This window comes from Clavelina lepadiformis, chromosome 6, assembly GCF_947623445.1.
Source record: "Clavelina lepadiformis chromosome 6, kaClaLepa1.1, whole genome shotgun sequence".
Taxonomy (NCBI): Eukaryota; Metazoa; Chordata; class Ascidiacea; order Aplousobranchia; family Clavelinidae; genus Clavelina; species Clavelina lepadiformis.
Window position 1 is genome coordinate 13832216 of NC_135245.1, and position 18724 is coordinate 13850939.

General features: G+C 34.6%; 1 protein-coding gene across 1 annotated transcript; it reads left to right on the top strand.

Annotated features, from left to right (window-relative positions):
* The first annotated feature begins 755 nt into the window (after positions 1-755).
* On the top strand, positions 756-18524 carry LOC143461599 (GPN-loop GTPase 1-like). Its single transcript, XM_076959366.1, has 9 exons — positions 756-893; positions 2431-2631; positions 7210-7326; positions 10788-10928; positions 11017-11163; positions 11516-11598; positions 14300-14382; positions 14834-14914; positions 17589-18524. Exons 1-9 carry the CDS (start codon positions 795-797, stop codon positions 17654-17656), a joined length of 1020 nt encoding a protein of 339 aa, XP_076815481.1. The 5' UTR covers positions 756-794; the 3' UTR covers positions 17657-18524.
* The last annotated feature ends 200 nt before the right edge of the window (positions 18525-18724 follow it).

The window sequence follows — 18724 nt, forward strand, 5'->3', positions numbered from 1 at the left end:
TCATGTTCTTATTTCAATACCCAGTGGTGCTATCTTTGTAATGCCCTTGTGCAAGGCATTAATGACACTTGCTTCTGTTCAGTGGATTTGGTGGACAGTTTTAAATTCGGGCAATGTGATATATAAAACAAAAATATAAAATGTGTGTCAGTTGAAACTTGCACCAAAGCTAGCTTGGTAACCAGGGTTCAAGTGATGAGAAATCATCGCCAGGTTTAAGTCATGAAAAAACTTTCCCCATTCTGAGAATAAAGATTATTATCATACCATGCCAACTGTTAGGTCTGTTAATCAGTTTTATTGTCTAATCCAAATTCTCCTAACTTACTCTTTAATGATGCAATCGGTGACATGTTTTTGTGCAAAGCAAACAACATTTTTCGTGTAATTTGCGCGAAAAACATAACTATATAACATAACATCATAACTATAGTAAGTTTATATAAGCATATACCATCCACGCAATTAAGTGTGGTAAAACATGGTAAATATACTTTTGAATATATTTTTATCTACAAAAAGACACTCTATGATTAGAGGTAGTCAAAGCAGAATGTCGAATCCAAATTGTTCAGCTTAAATTTAATGTGTCGTTCAATAATAACAACAGCGGCCATACAAAAGTTTTGTGTTGAGCAAAGCAAATGATGACAAATACAAAGACTATCATTACCAACATCATCATTGCACAATGGCAAAAACATAAGGAAAAGCAACATAGCATTCATTGGACAGTTTCTGTTTAAAGTTTCATGAAATTATACATATGATTTAGCAGAAGTTTTGTTAGTGAAATGGCTGAATGTAGTGTAGGTTGTGACGTTGAGCTGCACAAGCCAACCGTTTTGATAGTTCTGGGAATGGCAGGATCTGGAAAAACAACATTAGTCCAGGTATACAAATTATCTATATCTTGTTTTTGCCTTATACTGAAAATGCTCACTTAAAAATTGTGCACATAGATATGTTGACATGGTCTTTGCTGACCTTTGTATTTGTGTCATCTTGACCTGTGGATTAAGATTACCGGTAGCATACTGGTATTGCCCCTGCATAGCTTTAGTTCAGGGATGTCCAACCTGTGGCCCGCCTGAGATTTTTGTGCGGCCCGCTAGTCATTTTCACTCCAAAAGTATGTACTATATGTACCCATTTTTCTTGAAATTGAATAGATTCTGCGGCCCATTGAATTATTTCAAGTGACAATGCGGCCCACTATAATAAAAGGTTGGACATCCTTGCTTTAGTTACAAACATTTGGGCCAAACAACAACAGCTGATTATAAATCAAAGTTTTCATTCATAATGAGCTTCAGCTAATTCATGTGTTCTTTGACAAAAACTGATCACCCCTTTCTGGTAAATGGTAGATTTAACTCTCATAATTAGATCAATCATGGGCTACATTCAGCATTTTGCAAAAAATATACAACTTTGTAAATACAAGGGCCACAATAGAGACCTCCTTTTTTCTGCCCGCACCGCCCGGCAAAGATCTCACCCGTGCTGGTTTGTTTGCGAACGTCTGGGTTTACCCGGATTTTTTATTTCCACCTTTTTTTTGTCAGTTGTTACCATCATTTTCTTATAATGAAATAATGTTTTTGAATAGACAAAACTAAATTTTCCTTATGCTTGCTGCACTTTTTCTTATAAAAGTTGCTACAACAAGTTAACAACTGTTGCTTTTTGTGTTAATCACTGTTTGCTTTTTATTTGATATGGCTATAAGTCTGTCTCTAGGTCTATGCAAGTTTTTTGAAGTACCATCTTACTTTATCAAATAAAAACAAAAGAAAATGTTGATGTTATATTTACAAAAATAAACAAAAGATATTTTAAATTTCTCACAATGCTATGAATCTAAGTTTTTCAACATTTTTGGCTTGGGAGAATTCTCAAATTTTGCATTTTTTAAGTGAAAACTTTGGGGCTCATAAGTGGGTTTAGAAAGTTAAAAATGTTTATGGAAATTTAGTTTTGGTTGATACAAATTGGGATTACTCTATATAACTTTTTAACATGACCAAAATATGAGCAACCCTACTCTACATTCTACTACATCACCGTTTGCAAGCACTAGCTACATTAAACTCTATATATAAGTAGTCCTTTAAGCAATCCAGATTGTGGTATCCACGTGTGGTAATTCAGATTGTGGTACTAAAAGATGTTCTGTGTAGTATTTACCCATTGTGGTCCTCTCGATATGGTCATGGTGTCTGGCAAAAAACGTTTCAGTTACATGAACCATGTTTGTTCTACAGTAATTTTTCCTACAAGGTTGTGTGCAACTTGTACGTGAATTTTTCATGGCATATGGTTCTGTTAAGGTTAACATTTTTACTATTTTTTGTTCATTTGTAACCTTTGTGAAATTTAAGTATTTTTGGATTGTGTTTGGTATGTAAAGATTTTTAATTATTTCAGAGGTTGACAGCATACTTGCATACGCAAAAGGACCCTCCTTATGTCGTCAACCTTGATCCTGCAGTCAGTGAGGTTCCATTTCCGGTAAACATTGACATTCAAGACACAATAAAGTACAAGGAAGTTATGAAAGAATATGGTTTGGGGCCAAATGGAGCTATTATGACCTCACTCAATCTATTTACCACCAAGTTTGACCAGGTACAGTAAAAAAGCAAAATTACTAGGGATCCCAGGAAAAAAAACCATGCTTCCAGTTTGGACAACTGTATTTGGGCCGATTTTATGAAATCATTAAAATTATGTCTAGGACTAGGTCTATCGTATTTTATGCACAACTTAGGCTATAACCGGTGCTGAATTTTTGCAAAAAAAGAAACAACAAACAATTTTTGGTTTAGAGTTGTTTTCATCAGTGAGAATAAAAATATATATACTATTACCAACTCCTTCTATTATTGAAATGCTGAATTATAAACGTTTACACAACCACAATTATTTAATGAAATTAATGTCTTTAATTTTTCAATCCTTTGTTGAAAGTGCTTAGTTTGCCTTTCGTTAGTGCAGTAATGTAGATAAATGAAGCATAATTTATGAAAATCAAGCAAGAACTAGGTAAAGAATTTTATGTTTTTAAAAAGTAAAAGAGACTGCATTAAAAATATCAAGTACGGTTAGCTTATAGATAGTTGTGTTTTAGTTAATTGGTTTATTTCAACACTAAAATCAGTAGAACTACCATAAATACTGGCATATAACCCCCTATCAGATTTTAACACCAACAATATGTTTTTAAAGTAAACCTGGCATATAAGCTCGTTACATTTTTCTCCTGTGGCCAAAGTATTGTGACAAAGACAGGAAGGCAGTGTTTATGTACTAGAGTACTCGATCATTGAAACTAAATAAACTGTTTCCAGTTTTTTTAATCCTCAATATTTTTTGGAATACGTTTGCAATTAATTAAGATATATTAACCTTCTCGTCAGTTAAACAGGCATGTAAACAGATGACTCCATATTAATTACCCGAAATGATCTTGAAGTTCTTTTTTCCGTAATGACCGATTAGACCGGTTAGGCTCGAAAATAAGGTGACTCATTTTTTAATATAAAATTAAAACATCACCAGAAACTAAAGGAAACGACGCTTACATTTGCATATTGTATACATGTATACAATGTTATGACGTGTATGTATAATGTTATGACAAAATTTGTGAAAAAATAAAGTTTATTACAATAATTATGTACTCCGATCTGTAATTTATGCCATAATAGTTACATGAATGTTATACAATCAGACCTTGTTAATTCGTACCACTTTGTTTCGTCATAACATGTTGGTTTAATGAGCTGTCCAGAAAATCGGAATCAAAGCAATTATAAGGGGAAATTTAGGTAGTGACAGTCAAGAATGTAAATGCAGGTGACGATGTGCTGTTTACAATAGAACTCACTTTTAAAAATGGAAGTACTGTATTGTAATAATGTAATAAATGTCATAAAGTAATGCCTAAAGATAAAACGAACAGGGCAGGATGACTTTCTATATTCTTCTTTTACGGAAATTAAGGCGGATATCATAAAGCATTTACTTCATGTCCAACTTATAACATGTCTTTTGTTCTTGCTTGACCTGGAGATTTTACCACAATTGTTTTGTTCTTTAACAATGTATCGGTGGGAATGAAGTTAATCTTTTGCCGCATAATAGATTCGGTTGTTTGTACAACAACTAGGTTATCTGTTCTCATACATTGTGGCTTTTTTATTTTCCTTTGTTTTTTCTTCTGGACAATACATAAGCTTGACATGAGGTGGCATTGTTAGTTGTAACTGGCAAAACTGCAAAATACGTTTAAAACTAGCTAAAACCTGTACACAAGATCAGTTATGCCTTTAACGTTGTTTAATAGACAAATGGATTAATTGTAGAATTAATCGCCAATATAAATATATAAGTATTTAAATAATTTTTTGAGATTGTATTTTGAAAACAAGTGTTTAACGTGATGGAATCCATCACTTTTTGTGAAAACAATAACAAATGTGATGCGATCACGGGCGTTAACTTATTTCCACATGGAACGTTATATGTGTGTGAAGCATGATTTGTTCTTTTTGCCTTTCTCTTTTCAAGCTTATTTCCCTCGTTTAACTCCTTGGAGAGTGTAAGAGGAATTCACGTTGAAATATTGCCAAAAATAGTCTTGGCGCTTTCAATTTGCACACTTATTGCTAGGTATTTTTGTTTCAAACCAGTTGAATACATTATTTTGTTCAAAGCTGGGTCTATAGGAGTTAACATAAAAATCATCTTATTTTGTGCTAGCATTAATAAAACCTATATTGCATGGCATGTACTTGTTGATATTTTTTCGTAGTTAGAGTAATTAACGGTTATTATCTCAGGTGTCGGCATGCAAATTTTTCAATTGTGTCTAGCGTGGTCAATCGTCAACAATAGACTTTCTAATATGCATTAATAGCCTACTTTGGAGTGACCGGGTGGTCGTACTCGTATTTTACGAAACTTTGTACTAATTTTTCACATAAAAAAGTGTGACTTATACTTGAAATTCGCCAAGTTTTCACTGAAGAATACACTTCAGGCCTTCACTAAATCAAATCTAAACAACGTGTTACACTTACAACAATTGTAAGTTTATTAGGTTAGTGCATGGCATACACATGCTGCAAATGCAGTGACCTATTCCTTTGAAGAAAGTTGTTCAAGGTAAACAATCAAGGTGGAAAGAGCAGATGTGACCTTGTTTGTTATCACTGCACAAGGTGGATTTTCCATCTTATCATCATCACTTTTAGACTCACTATCGTGTTGAGTGGGAGGGTTAACGATATCAATGATGGCTTCATTGAATAGAACTTTGCCAGTACAAATCCCATTATCAATGTCTAGCCAATCACATGCAGACATGAGATGTTCGATTGAGATTATGTGGATGTTTAGCATGCCTCTTTGAATTTTTTCAATCACTTCTGCCTCTATCCCACATGCTACCTGTATAATCTCAGCAGAAGAGGCTCTGGAAATGATACCCGTATGTTCCCAGCAGTTATGAATAGTTGTTCTCTTAACTCCACATCTGCTTGATCAAGTGCAGTGCCTCCCGGAGATTGATGGTCATTGGCTGGTCATTTTCGAGGGCCTGGAAGAAATGCTTGGTTAATTCTTTTCGATTGTAAAGCTTGAAGTTTCGAATTATCCCAGTATCCTTCGGTTGAAGATGAGCCGTTGATTTTTGTGGTAGAAAATGCTCCTGAACATTTTCTAAACTTTCTGAAACTTTGTGGCTGGCAGTGTTGTCAAGAGGAAGCAGATCTTTACGTTTTTGTTGTATCATATATTGATCAAAATCTTTAAGCCAATCTGTAAATACCACACATGTCATCTTAGCCTTGTTGTTATGTCTATATGACATTTGAATCAAAATATTTTTCAAAGCAGCGTGATTGCTTTGCTCTAGCAATTACAAAAGGCTTTTGCTTGTCTATTCCAGTTGCATTTGAACAAAGACCCAACATTATTCAGTCTTTGTTTTTCTTCTTTCCTGTCGCTGGACCTGTAGCCAGTGTTGCATTTGGCTGTCACAAAACAACCCTGTCTTGTCCATATTATAGACGTCTTCTAAAGCATATTTAGCAATGATTTATTGTAAATCTTTCCTACCTTTTGAAACATCAACAAGGTCAGCGGCAGCAGCAGATTCTCTACACACATTTTGCAATGTTATTCTCTGCCATTTTTTAAATCGATTCAACCAACCGTTTGAGTAAGAAAAGTCTTTAATGCCGTTTTGCTCCCCAAAGGTTTTGGCTTTTTTGATTAGCATGTTGCATGTGACCGGAAGGTTTTAAGAACGGACATCTGCAAACCACAGAAAAATAGCTGATTCCAACTCTGGTTCCCTGCAAGGCCTGGTTGTCGTAAGGCTATTGTGCTTAATGTCGTCTAAGGATAGCCATTTTGCCTTTTGTTTAAGAATGTCAGAAATAGTTAACCTTCCAACACTAATTCCCCATTTTAAGTTGAAGCGCTGTCTAGTGTCATTTTGCATTGGTTTTTTGTGATTTTGCTTATACTGTATTGGCAGATCTGTTTCTTTTTCAACTGAAATTTCTACTTTTGCATTTTTTGATGTTGGCTCTGATAAAGACATGCTTAGATACAGTCTGGTTCATTTCTGTTACGTCTTACAATGCTGTACTTGATGCTCAAGCCTGGTTCCCACTAATGTATTTTAAATCGGAACCGCTAGTCAGTGTCACAAAAACTGTTTGTAAAAAACAAAAAAGAATTTTAATGATTGCTTAGAAACAAAAATATGTTTTACGTACACGCTTTAAGTAAACTAACGATCTCACTGCTGCTTTCATTGTGCATAATTGGTTATTGTTTTTGTCATCTACGACAAAGGCCCAAAAACTTGCATTCGCAACCAATCTTTTTTGCTTCTCACTTCGCAATCCTGGTTGTCGGATTTTTTTTTATTGATTTAGCACATCTGTTCCGAAACTTCTATGTCAGAGTCGGACAGCGAGGTTTCTGGATTAAAGGGTAGAATGCATGAGAAGGAATCCGCTCCATTCAGTTTTAAGTCAGATAGTGGGGATTCTGGTTGTTCAGGGTTCAGATTTACAAGGTCTGACTGTGTAATGATATTAATGTTACATGAAGATTTCAGCTTCACAGTCAAATGATAACATGTAGCTTGAAAATTTTTTACATACCCTCATGTTTGCATATTTTTAGGTGATGTCATTTCTTCAGAAACGTTCTTCAGAAATTTCAAATGTTATAATTGATACCCCTGGACAGATTGAAGTATTCACATGGTCTGCCTCTGGAGCTATCATCACAGAAACTCTGGTTGGTAAAGTGTTTGTTGTCTTGATTCTACATATACTTGTGGATTATTTCTTGTAAATGCCAGCAAAATTGGCAAAGTTGCATTTTGGCCATGTAGCAATGGTGTTGTCTTAATTCACCATTACTAAAACATTATTATCAGAAAGTTGAACTACGTTAGTTTGTTGAACTGACGTCTAAGTGTTATACGTATATTGTATACGTATAAATACATCCCAGACAGGCACATGGTCTGTATGATCATGGAGCTTGTCTACAACTGGAGCTTTACCCTCACCACCGATTACGGTCAGTGAAGCAGGCTACGATGCCTCAAGAACGTCATCCCACAACAATCAATCTTGGCACCCCTCCTTTTTAACATCTATATCCATGTCCTGCTGAACATGATATTGTGTAAGTATTCATACACGGACAACTTAGCTATCGTGAATTTAGGAAGGAATTGGAAAACAATAGACGAGATCTTTTGCCAGGACATGACTACCCTACCAGCTTAATCTGCTGTAATGGAGGTGTTTGTTCCTTTCTGTCAAGCTCCCAAAATTCTTGCCGGAATCTTGGACAGATTACTTAAGTTTTGCCAACACATTGAGTCACCATGTAACAAACTTACTTCTCAGTCCTGTTTTGATAAGATGATTGGTAGACTCAGTCTAGGGCTGTTACTCTTTGGACAGCAGCCTTGGCTTTAGCTTATTTTACCGTCGAATACTGCACACCTGCTTGGTGTTGCAGCACACACTTCCACCAAATTGACATTGTCGTGTACAGTGATTGGATGTCTGCATCCCACACCACTGGACAGCCTCTCTATCCTTGCGGGCGTCCTATCTGCTGAGCTTAGCCATGATAGAGCCACCTTTTACTTGCTTGTCGGGCTATGGAGCTATCTAGTCTGCTCTGTTTTAAGCTTTCTGCCTCAGCAAATAAGCAAGCACGATGACTTAAGCCAAGACTTCAATTTGTACTGGCCGCACTGCCATTGCTAGTACAAGTCAGACACTCAGGCTTCAATGTTGCTTGTTGGGCGTATCATAAATGGAACCCTGAGTGGCAGGAAAACCCTGTCAGACATCGCAAATTCATCATCAATGCCGATGCTCACTACATTGGACTTTCGCTGCACAGGCTGACCTGGGTACAGCTTAACTGCCTGCGAACTGGCGCCAGGTGCTTCTTCTCAACTGTGTACAATTGAAGTTAAGCAATGGTGCAATATTATTTGATGGTTACAATTACCTTATCACAAGAATGCAATATATGCTAATAAAGACCTAACTATTGGTTGCTACGCAAACATCTGTGTCTGAAAATTGCCCTCTTAGCTATTAGCTAATAACACATCACCACAATAATCTCTGAGTAACACATATATTCAACATAAAACAAACATAATAAACCTTATATTATCACACACACAACTTGACTTGAACTCGAATGATCAAAGATCAATTGAATGATTGACACACCAAATTAGTTCATTAACACATAGTTTGAAACGATTCAAAGAGCGATCCAACGGCAAGTCAAGAGGGTAGATAATATCAAACTTACTAACTCATATCCAATGAGTTATTTCAAAATTACATTAGCCTTTTTCTCCAAATTCGTTCCACTATTATGATTGACTAATATTCACACTATAGTAGCACAACACATTGCACTGTACACAGTTGACCACATCATGCAACCCTTCAGAGCACCCTGATGTTGGGAAATGGAAGCATCTTCCTGTGTCTCGTCCAGCGAGAGGAAACTGTTGGTACGTCGAACCCAGTTTCAGCTGGAAAACATTGGGTCACGTGATCGAGTCCAGGTATGTCTTTAGAAAATTTCTGTCCTGTCCGGATTGATTCAATGTAAGTGACCAGTTTCCAGCAGGTTACCCTGTTCATCTTTGATAAGGATCGGGTCAGGTGTGTCTTCTCAAGCCAGAGTTATCGTATTGTGTAATGCATATAAGGTCAAACGAAGGGAAACAGGATCCGAGGAAGAAATGTGAAATGTTGACATACTTGTAATGTAAGAATAGAACATAAATGTTAGTCGTGAAATATTACACTTAGGTAACATCTTTGAGACTAGACATATGTCTACTATACAATTATACATAATACACAGTAAATTTACTGAGTAAATAAGCAAAAAATACAATTACATTGCACTGAACACATTTGGCCACTTGATGTTGCCTGAGTGCAATTGAGGTAGCATTTTATCTTCAATAAATCAGCATTCACCACAAAAAAATGCACACTCTGTGGCTTGTGATTGTGGCACGGAGGAGCATGCCACAATCCTTGTTATATCTGATTGTTTTATCTACTATATCCATAAGGGAATGCATGGCCTGCCAGTTTAGGATTACAGCGTTATACAATGGCTGCTCAACGTGTGGCTTGACTTCTAGCCTGGCTTGCTGAATTACATCTGGCTTGTAAAGATAACGACAAGTTACAATAACAGAACTTCCATGCTTCTGGTTGCAATTCTGTGTTCACACGAAAACAGTAACGTAAATTAAATATACAAGTACAGCTAATAAAGGTTAAATGGCCATTTATATATTAATCGTTTCCTAGGATTCGTTTCTAGGGTTCATAATCTTACAATAGTTTGCTTTAAAGACTGATTAATTGGTGTGTTTCATGATTTCATCCAAGGCAAATGCTGAGCTAGCTGCTCACTGCTCTTGGTACCATACATGATTGACATGTCGACCATTAGATATGTTGCTTGTGTCACATTGAAAAGTCAGATTGTTGCCACCTTCATCATAAGTATAGGCAAATTTATAATGCATTTTTGGTGATAACCAGTATATATTTTTTGAAAATTTTTTTACTTGATGGAAACTAATACTCTAGTTTAAGGTTAGCTTGTCTTTGTAGTGCCTGTTACTGTACTTAAGGAGTAGTTGCCAGCACATGTAAGACCAGACATTTTTACATGAGCCTATTTCCAAAATATCATGTATTTCATAACATTACCGAATTTATGCAATGTTTATAGTTGGATGGAGTGTAAGTTGGTGCCTTCATTTTTCATATTCGTATATCCTATTTTTAGACAATTCATTTCGCTTAACCAAATTGATCAATAAACTGATAAAGTTACGTCTTGTAACAATGAAATTAAGATAAATGTTTTCATTTACTAATTGACTTATTTAAAGTATCTTTTTGGTAGATTTTTGGCCTGGTTTTATTATGATCATATAGGCCTAGTTATAAACAATATCTTGGCAGGAATATGCTAATCTTTTCCTGCCTTGCTCACAAATAGGTTTTTGGTTATTAGTCACCATGTTCTTCATATGTTTTACAATAGTTTGTTGTACTTCAGCAATATCTGTATAACAGAGGTAAAGCAACATATTTATTTTTACTGCTTTACATTTTTTGTTAAATTATGATTTAGCCAATTAACACTTGTTTTAACATATATTTTCATTACAGGCATCAACGTTTCCTACAGTAGTCGTATATGTCATGGACACTGCCCGCAGCACCAATCCTGTTACTTTTATGTCTAACATGTTGTATGCCTGCAGCATTCTTTATAAAACAAAATTACCATTTATAGTTGTCATGAATAAGGTTTGTTGCAAATTAAAAATAGCAACAGAAAACCTGCGATTCACTTGCTTGACTTGAAACAATTAGTGGATTAAATTTCCTGTTTTAGACAGACATAGTTGATCATGCCTTTGCTGTCGAATGGACAAGTGATTTTGTAGCTTTTCAAGAGGCTCTGGATTCTGAAACAAGTTATATTTCAAATCTCTCACGTTCTATGAGCCTGGTGCTTGATGAATTTTACAACGATTTGAAGGTCCATTTACTTAAAATGATTCATAGTGTTTATGAAATAGTACTGCTTTTGTGAACCTGTTATTAAATGACGTTGCTTGATGACTTAAAAATGTCTCTGTGCATTAAATCAGATGTATAGATATAGTTTTGATATATCACATTTACTCGTATAGAATTTGCAGCTTCTATTCTTTTTTGAAAGCATTTTGTGTTTGGCTTCTAATCAAGGATGCGTTTAATTTTTTTGCCATAAAGAATGTATTTGAACAGTACTATGTGCACTAAAATGACCATGCACAACAATGTTATGTTAACATATGATATAGAAACAATCTCCAACAAGATTGTGATTTTAGATTTTATTGTGACAGCTTGTAGGTTTCTCAGCTGTTACTGGAGCTGGAACTGAAGATCTCATGAGGGCTGTTGGAGAAGCTCGACAAGAGTATATAACGTAAGAAAAAAACGAAAGGGGTCTAGTGCGATAACAAGTTTGTGTCATTAAAGAGCATTACCAACTTGATAAATTAGTCAAGAGTTAATACTGAATACACTTTTAGTGGTTTGTCAATTATGTTCAAAAATATTTTTATGGCCATCATGACACATTTGACGGAGACTGTGACATCGTAACAGGAAACTCATAGTGGATGATGACTGATGACAAGAATAGATGCGAGTACCGGCATCTTACTGCATTAGGGCCTATTATGTATCAGATAGGAGTTTATGCCTAGATGATAAGAGAGCGGTGGTGATTGATATGAAAATAGTAATTTATGTTAAGTGATTTACTTAAGTTTAACTTCAAGGTATATGCTTTGACAGATACAGTATGTTAGGCTATTTGAAATGGTCAATAGTTGGGTTCTTGTAGTCTAAGTCAGTGGTGCACAACTTTTTCAGCCACAAACACTTCGAGATTATTCAGACTTTCAAGGAACCTGTCGGAACACACAATAGAGTTTAGCAAATGAATTGTACTTACATTATCGACATTGAAAAACTAGAATCCCCTCTAACTGACATGAAAATGCTAGGAATGAATTTTGTCCCATGTATTTTACCTTTTTAATTCATAAACCTTACTATCTGATTTCGATATGGCAATTTAAAAACGGATTTGCCAAATCAATAGAAAAAACACCCTAACACGCTAACCTGCATTGCGACAAATGTTACATAATTTCTGTCAATTTTTAATATTTGTCACACATCAATGTTTGTTTTAGGCGCAGTCATTGAACAATTTTCTAACTTTCTTCAGTTGAAATTCGTTTTAAATGCATTTGAATGTTTAATACAGTTCTTCTGTGTGTCTTAATCTGTGGTTCTAAATGCATGTCATCTTACATAAATTAATTTCGCTGCGATGTTCTTCAAATAATATTTTTTGACAAAACAAAGTGGTCCAGGTTGTTGAGGTCTGAATGTGCTAATTACTGTCCGCTTTAGTGCAACTTGCAATACAGCCTGTTCATAACTAGATAATTTGATTATTATAATTATAACTCTCAAGGAATCTTTGGCAACACTTCGCACTACTGTATACCATTATCAATTTACTGGTACCTTATTACTCCCAATGCCATACATTTGCCGAGACAATTATAAAATCCTATAACATTTTCTTGTTTAAATAAATCATCACCCGTTGCTTATTATTTATGCATAAACTCTTTCCATAGAAGACTGTAAGATACAAATATTAGCATTAAATCTCAAACTTCAAGCAAACAGCTTGTTTTCACACACCATGATTTTTCCTTTTATGACAGTGATGACTTTTTCTGACCCTAGCGCGCTTTGAACAGGTTTGAACTCTTTCTCAGCTTGGCAGGCGCACAGTAGGATATTGCGAATTTTTAATCATGTGCTTTCTTCCAAAAAAAAGATGTCACTCTTTTATGGAAGCGGCATGGTTTCTCTTTTTACTTTAAAAAGCCGTGTATTTTCACGTATTCCATGTATTCACATGTGCAAGATGTTAGTTAAAACAGCCATACTCTACCATCTTATTTCGGTCATTAAGTTTTGTTATTGTATCGAAAAGCAAAAAAGGTAATATTCGATATTTATCTGCCATCTTCTTGGCACTTTCCAGCAAACCCTAAAATTGTTTTCAACACCCCTAGTTAAGAAACGCCGTTTTATGGCATCACAGTGTCTGCTGAATGTCTCACAGCGGCCATCAAAATTGCAACACATTTTAGGTGCTGCTTAACTAACCACTATAGCTTTTCTTTGTCCTGTTTCTTTCGTTAAAACTACTTCTAGATATTATACCAATGCTTCTCAATAGTTGCGACCCAAAATTGGATTTGGCTAGTTTGCCATGCAGGACTCGTAAGCTGTGTTTCATGGGTTAGAATTATGTTAAGCAATTATTATAGCTTTAAACGTGGTACACATTAGGTAAAGATGAAAAGTGGTGGTGTTTGGGTCATCTTGTTTTATAGCCTTATTACTATGTAATAAGAAACTTTGTCACTTGCAAGGATCGTTTGAAAAGTATGGTAACAAAACGGTAAGGACCTGTGAAATAAAAGCTAAATTAAGTTTTGGGAAGCACAGCAAAGATATACTAGTGTACCACCAACAAAATTAGTGATCGCTGCCACTGCCACAGCACTTTTATCTTATGCCACAGCACTTTTATACTTTGTTGTCTTATGTATTGCCATAATACACATTTTATTTTTTTTTGGCCATAGTTGTGATCTGGTCGTCATTGCTGTTATATTCCAGACTATCCAGTCCTTTATGTTGGCACAAATTTTTATTTATACAGTTTACTGCAGAAAATAACGTAAAATGAGAAGTCAATTTGCCAACACACAAAACACAAGTTGTTGGAATTTGGATTATATAAAGCAGTTATACCAAAGAAATTCTGTTGATTTTCAGTGATATCAGGCGTTTTAAAATTGCTTAGGAATACATGGTACAGTACATGGAAAATGTAAAGCAATTGAATAAGATTGTTGAGAAGCACTGAATTAGACTAACTTTTTCATTTTACACCACATGACATTATCACTGATTTTTTAATTGCTCATTAGCGCTAATGATGGTGTAAAATAACCATTCAACATTTTTCCAAAATAGTTATATTATACTAAAAGTTGATTTGTATTTCATGTTTTTTGTGCTAGAACATACAAACCAGAATATGACAAGTTGAAAGAACGCAGAAAAAAAGAAAACCAAAGTGCAAGTGACTTGCCTGCTGACAGTGGTAAGTAATTGCCATTTATTTTGTTTTATATATAAAAATGTTTTGGTTTACTTTTTTCTATAATTTTTAATTGGTATCAATCAATCACTTTTCATGTCATTGTTGGTTAGGACAGAAAACAATGCCATTTACTAATAGCATACTCAAATGCATGGGGAAAAGTGACAAAGCCGAAAAAGGCTTAAAACGTTTATAAAAATATTGATGGTACTAACTTGTTTCAATATATGTTTTTGTCATGAATTGGAATTTTGTGGCATTTTGGCACTAATTTCAAAATTTAACCTTTTGAAGAGTTCTCAAAATTTGTTACTTTACGTTTTGCAGTTTGTATTTCTGTACAGACAATTTTATAGATATAATAGTTAACAGTATTTGTAGTCATAAGCCAAATTGTGTTGTGTGGTTTCTGTTCTGCAATATACTAATGCACTGTTATGTTTTTTTCTAGAAATCCACATTCAGCCTGGGTTAGTAGTAACTAAAAATGCTGTTGAATCAGATAATGGCAGCAGTACAGATGACAATGAAGGTAGGATAATACACACTTTATAGGATAGTTAAAATGCAGGGTAGTATGGTATGAAAAACGTTGTACTTGAAAATCTCCTCACAGTATGCACTTGTTCATGGTACCTTCACATTTAAGTCCCTGTACTCACTTTTGTACATGATTGCGTTTTTGATTTGTTTATATTAATTTCGCTTTACCGAAATGTGGCAGCAGCAAAGTCATTACTGACTTGTCCAATTGCTGCATTTTTAATCTGGACCACTTAACTGGTAAACTTAACTTAACTTAGTGCAGTGTTTTACCGCTACACTACTGAGCGATATGTGCACCAGATCGATCAATCATTCATATGAATATGATTTTGTATTTATTTAGAGATCTAATTTACAGATAATATGATTTTTTATGTACAGCAGTTCCATAATTGCCCTTATCAGCAATAATAACTTGTAACAGTTGACATGCTTCAAACAGATCAACATACTTTTACTGACATTTTAGCTGTGTTACACATCTTTCCACACTTAAATTCTAAATCTTCTTATAACAGTGCTTGTTAATATGAAATTGTTCAACCATTATATTGAACTTTTTTCATGTATTCATTTCATCATTTGCCGCGTGACTGAATTGTTGTGGAGTTTAAATTAGGTTTGGCCAAAGATGTCAATGTCAATGACAATGACATGACATGATGTCAATGTCAATTTACTGTAAATGTGTAACGCATATGATACTAAAAGTTATTCATAGTACTGAAAATGGTTTGAACAAATTTTATAAAATGTCATACAAAGTGTTTACATATCAATCATGAACATAATTATTTTTTTGACATAACTTTATAAACATCTGTTGTAACTTTGAAAAATTTAGTTAACTATAAAGTCACTACTGTTTTTGAAATTTGATGATAAAATTATTTTAAGTTTTTTTTGAAAACAGCTGTTATAATATTGGATGATTTCAATTGTGGTTATGTATTGCAAAATCTGTTTAATCTACATTTTATAAGGTTAATTTTTGGTAATGTTCATATCGCAACTACTTTACATCAGACACTGTTATCCTGTTGTCGCATGCAATCTATTCTCACACATTATTTCAATAAGGAACATTGTTTTGTTTGACGATGTTCAAAAAATCAGAAAAGCAATCATCAAAGCGAACAAATTAATTAGGTGCCAAAAAATCTGTTTTAAACTGCTCAACACATATCAATCTGCTTCTCACGCCAAACATTCTACCAAGACCACTATAATAATAATCTGTGTCTTCAACAATATCGCAGAGGCACTTGACAAAGGGTTGTACATCATGCTAATTATGCTTGATCTCTCAGCTGCCTTCGATGTGGTCAATCACGAGATACTATTGCGACGTCTTGAATTCACGTATGGCTTCTCTGACCAAGTCCTCAATTGGTTCCACTCATATTTAACTGATCGAAGTCAACCGTTCTGCATGGGAAATATCATTTCCCACAAAGTTTTCATCAAACGAGGGGTACTACAAGGATCGGTTTTGGGTGCTTTGTTATATTCCTTTTACTCTTACTATAGGAAATATGTGCCATAAACACCAAACGGCTTATCATTGTTATGCTCGTGACATCCAGCTCAATCTTGTAATTGACGATCATGATGAATTTTTCGGAAATTAGTACCTGAGTGGAGCTTTGCTCAATCTCAATTTGTCTCCACACATTTTGAGCCTGGTCGAGTGTTTCTCGATTGTTCACCGTCAGCAACCAAACAAGTCGACGACCAACGCGTTGCCAGATCCTGCTACTTCCACACTAGAAAAATTGGAAGGATTCGTTGTTATATCTCAATAAAATCCTACAAGACTCTTGTTCATGTGCTAGTTATATCACAATTTGACTACTGCAATGCTCTACTCCATGTTTTTTAGCAAAACATGATGTCGCGATTGCAAGGTGTTCAAACTACTGCTGCACGATTGATTTGTCGATTGAAGAAGCACAAGTACATTAAGCCTGCCTTATATCTCTTCATTGGTTACTGGTTGAGAATAAGTCGCATTTCAAGATTTTTCCAGTTGCTTTTAAAAGTTTAGGCGGAGCGGTCTGATTATCTCAGTAATCATTTGTGCCGTTAGCAGCCAACAAGATGTCTGCTGTCACAATTTAAGAACATATTGCAAGCTACGTCACGTCAGTTGGAAATGTATGGTGACAAAATGTTTTCTGTAGTGATTGCCAGGGCCTGGAACGATCTACCACAAGACATGCATGTAATGCAGAAAACCTAAAAACCTCTTTAAAAAAATTCTTCAAAACGTATTTTCCGCTATGTGCGTTTGTATTTTAACGTTTTAATTCTTAATTTTATTGTAACGTTTTTCTTTTTTATCTTTTGCAAGTTAGTTGTACTTTTTAACTGTTGACTTTGAAACACCTTTGAGTGTTTTTTGTTGGGCATAGAGTGCTATAAAAATATTCATAATTATTATTATTAGTTTAGATAGCCCTAGAGAAAATTTATGAAAAAGTAGCCATATAATCGCTGAGTTGTTTATACACAATAGAAATTATTACAAGAAGAGACAATGTATTTGTACTTACAGAATGTGTCTGTATGCATGACTTTTTCAACTTTGCTAGTTAAGTCCAAGATTGTCAAAAATGATCTTGTTTTTGGTATTTATAATGGTGATTTTCTGTCCGTAGATGAAACAAGTGCTGATGAAAAATCTTTTCAGCGTTTCCTTGATGCAGCCAAACGCTCTAAAACCTGATGCTGGGATAGAGTTTAAAATCATCTTTCATTGTGATTTCAAGGGCTAGTGTCATGATCACAAAAAGTGACAAGTGATTAAAAGCATGGAGTGGTTTTATTCTTTTGTATGTTTTAGCAAAGAAACATGATCACGCTTTTGAAGTTATCAAGTCAGTTATGGCTCACAGCAAAAAATGTCATATCCTTTAAACCACCCTTTAATTTTTGAAGTTTTGTGTGGAAGTGTTTTGGATTTGATTTAGTTTTTATCGTCCGTTAACTACTCAAGTATAAGCTTGAGCTTCATTGGTCAAATACTGTAGGCTAAACTACCTAATTTTCCCTCTTTTGTGCTTACACTATAAAGCAAACATGATGATGCTTAGCTTTCATACAGTATGATCAATATTTTTGCCATATTTGTTACACTAAAATTGCAAGAAACTTATTCTGAGAACCATAACAGATTAAGGTATTTATTTTGTCCTACATTTTTTGCTTGAATAATTGGTAAATAACACTTGCTAAAATTTCAAACTTCCCAGTATTAAATGGCAATTTATAATATACAACAACGGTGGATGTATGTTAGTTATGAGATAATTAAGGGAACCAGCCACTGGGGTATACTTGATTTTTATACGGTTGAATTTAATCTACAATGAGCTTAGTCTGCCTAAAACATATAGATCTTCCAGACCGCCACCTTCATTTCACACATTGTATCTTCTCTAATTGCCATCTTTATAAATCTCGGCTGTATTAATAATGGTTGTGGCATTGATTGAAAGGCCTGCATAATAAATTCTTCTCTGTTGTTTTATCTTGTGTTCGTTTTGTGTGTGATTTTTTCACTGCAGTTAACTCAAGTAAAGTACAACATTGCACATCAAGTGAGTTTACAGTGTTTCAGTTAATACCTAAGATTGTAGTCTTAAACAATGTTTGAGAAATTAAGTCGGTATTTAAGGAAAAATCTTGAGAATCTTACTGCAATGTTTTTTAGTTCACTTATTTTTGATGTTACTCTGAAATAGAAGTATTGTGGTGGTTTAACTTAAGTTGAAATCAATTCAGAATTTTAAAT